This window comes from Amphimedon queenslandica, unplaced genomic scaffold (genome assembly GCF_000090795.2).
Source record: "Amphimedon queenslandica unplaced genomic scaffold, v1.1 AMPQUscaffold_9206_Cont18837, whole genome shotgun sequence".
Taxonomy (NCBI): Eukaryota; Metazoa; Porifera; class Demospongiae; order Haplosclerida; family Niphatidae; genus Amphimedon; species Amphimedon queenslandica.
This window is the reverse complement of record NW_003550522.1, coordinates 1-3,354: the sequence shown is the minus strand read 5'-3', so window position 1 is coordinate 3,354 and position 3,354 is coordinate 1. Positions and strand designations below refer to the sequence as shown.

The 3,354-nt window shown below is 35.0% G+C and overlaps 1 protein-coding gene across 1 annotated transcript; it reads left to right on the top strand.

Annotated features, from left to right (window-relative positions):
• Positions 1-6: 6 nt before the first annotated feature.
• LOC109590967 (PH domain leucine-rich repeat-containing protein phosphatase 2-like) lies at positions 7-3,326 on the top strand (the record flags this gene model as incomplete). Its single annotated transcript, XM_020006797.1, has 6 exons — positions 7-400; positions 868-1,175; positions 1,523-1,851; positions 2,054-2,152; positions 2,412-2,486; positions 3,070-3,326. Coding segments are annotated over exons 1-6 (1,444 nt in total), but the record flags the coding sequence as incomplete, so codon positions are not given.
• Between the last annotated feature and the right edge of the window lie 28 nt (positions 3,327-3,354).

Genomic DNA, 3,354 nt, shown 5'->3' with positions numbered 1-3,354 from the left:
GAGTCTAAAAAAGCCGCACTGCCAATGTCTCGCTCTAGGAACTTCAGTCTCAATTTTTATGATTTAGCAGTCGATGATTCGCATGATGAGGAAGAGCTCAAGCGTTGGATTAAGGAAGACCCCAGCAGAGGAGCAATAAGGGTTTATCAACCAGGATCCACTTACTCAGAGCTCACTCAGTGCGACACTGAGACCCATGCTGAAGTCATAATGTCGAAATGTGTCACTAGTAATTTGTATGTTTATTATGCTGGACACTCATCTGAGCCTCTGGGGTACGACGATTGCCCGTTGAAGATTCAAAATAAGTTTCTCAAGTCCCTGGGCTATGATGACCCTGAGAGGATACAGTTTGAAGGGACAAGAGATGATCTGCTGTACATGTTCAAGTTTGTAGCTGGTAAGGATGACACTCACACTCACACATGTATAGATACTGGTCTTTAAATCTGGTATTATTATATGTGCTAGCAAACCTATGTAGAATGTACTGTGGTTTTTACAACTGTTAGATTTTAAGTTGAAATATATGCATATAGATATTAAATGTACCTTATTGTAGGAGGCCTACATGTCCTAGCTTTGAGGGCATTGACTAATATTAACTTTGTGGTTTTTATAACTCCTTGTATGATAAGTTAATGCTATTGCAGTATATTTTAGGGAAAAATAAAAATACCTACATGTATATCTGGGCAGCAGTGTGACATATGATATACATATTAGTTGCTTCAGTTTCATTTAATACTTTTGATTTATTACTGAGCACTAACTGCTAGAGCCCATATTATGCTTCTCATTTTATTTTTAATATAATTGATTTCTTCCATTCTTCTTCCTTCTTTTCTCTCTCTCTCTCTCTTGTAGGCAGAGAAGAGAATAAAGCCGATGAGAGGGTTCAGCTAACATGCACTGTCAAATTCAAAGAGTCCAGTCCATTCAGTTTCTGGTCTAAGAGATTCTGTGTTCTGTGTGGCTGTCAGCTCCATGTCTTCTCATCCAGTACTCCTAAAGGGAAACCCTCTCTCACTCTTGATCTTGCTGGTGGCAATGTCATTGAGTATGAGACAAAGAAGCACTTGTACTGCGTTCAGATCATGTCTTCCAAAAAGACGGTTTTCCTCTCTTTTGATAGTCGCTATGATCAGTCAGTCTGGCTTAAGAGAGCAGCAAAGGTAAGCAGTAAAATAATAACTTTTAACTATACACATAGAAATAATTGCATGTACTAATTATTTTAGTAAATTGAAACAAAGATATTTAAATGCTATAACATTAGCTTATCCATTGTGATAATTTTATCAACATTTTTCGGTACATTTTGTGAATGTTTTGTGGCTCTTTTATCTCAAATTACATGTATTTACACCTTGTCCAGCTAAAGTGCAAAGAATTTTATTAGCTACTAATTTATGCCTTAAATCGATCAACAGAATACCACTAACTCTTTTAAATAATCATACTTTCATGTACTTTTTTCCTGTCATTATTCCTCTTTCTCTCTCTCTTTCTCTCTCCTCAGGTTGTCACTAAGCATCCATTAGAAGCTGATCTCTCTCGCTGCAGTCTTAACCGACTACCAAAATACCTCTTCCTCAATAAGAATCTTGCTGCTCTTAATCTCTCTCACAATTTCATGCTTGAGCTGGTTGAAGATTCTTCGGTAGCATACCAACCCGAAGGCTGGATCAACGATATTTATCGTTTCTCAAACCTCAAGATCCTCTCCCTCAGTGACAATAATTTGGTTCATTTCCCAGTGTCTGTATGCAACATAGTGACACTATCAGAACTGGATCTCTCTTGCAACAAGATAAGAGTTATACCACAGGACATACAGAAGCTAAAAAAGTAAATTTCTTTATAGTGTGCAATCTTAATTTGATATATCTTTTTCTCACACTCTCCCTCCCTTTCTCACTCTCTCCTCTCTTTCTCCCTCTCTCTGTCTCTCCCCGTCTCCCTCCCTCTCTCCCTTCCTGTCTCCCCCCTCTCTCTTTCCCCCTATCTCTCTCTCTCACCCTTTTCTTCTCCTCCCTCTGTTTTTTTAAAGGTTAACTACTCTGCTGTTACATTCTAATCTCATATCCACACTACCTTATCATCTGAACAATCTTCAAAGACTAACAACACTTGTGATTGCATTCAACAGGTAAAGGAAGAGTATACACACGCAATCTATTCAATGTATGTATATGTACATGATACATGTACATGTATATGTATATAAAATTCAATGTTGTGTAGAATTAGCTGTAGCAGCTAGTATACATGTACATGTACATAGTACATAAGCCAATTTGTGTAGATAATATCAGGGAATTTTGAAGAGTTATTTGTTATATTTAGTTATGTAAATATTATAATAATTTTGTTGTCATTACGTGTGTGTGTATGTGTTTTATTTTTAGGTTCAAGTCAGTCCCACACATTGTAAAAGAGTTGGAGTCATTGAGGATCTTAATAGCAGCAGGAAACAGCATAGTGTGAGTAGAACATAATATATGTATACATTGTTCCTCATGTAGATGGTCATACTGTATGAATGACATTTTTAATATGTACATGTACTTTTGTATTAAAGTAAACAGGATTCAGTTTAGTCTCTTACAGTTTCCATAGCGATGTACATGTACATGTAAACAAAATGTTTTCTATTAATAATGAAAAAAGGAGAAGAAATGTACATGTATGTATGTTATGTATAAAAAGATGAATGTAGGGTAGGTGGTTGTAGTGTTTAGCTTATGAGCTGTGACTAAGAATTAATAGTATTTTTGTATTTTCCTGTTTTGTTTTGTCTGTAATTATTTTTGTAAATTCACTGGTCAGCTATGCTACTGTGTCTACCATCAATACCTGTATTTATATTAAATAATAATAATAATAACAATAAACAATTTAGGAAAGGCAAACTTTTTGTAAATAATAAATACTGCTTTAATGAAAAAATCACAATAAATAAAATTAAGAATATTTAATTAGTGTACCATGAACAGTATTATTATGTCTATAAATATTCAATATACTTATTAATTAATAATAATTATTATTAATTTAATTGTACAGTTCAATTCCAGAGGACATCAACAGGATTCAGACGCTACAAATACTAGATCTAAGAATGAACCACATATCAACAAACATACCCTCAACACTGCCAGAGCTCCTCATCTTCTTCACTCTTAACTTACGAGGAAATGAAATGACTGAGTTTGATATGAGACGAGCCAAGAACCTTCACGTTGTCAATTGTTCCGATAACCTCATTAAGACTCTCTCACTGCATAAAGGAAGAGTGAGTATGATCAATGCTAGAAATAACTGTAAGTGAATATAATGGGCTGTATATAC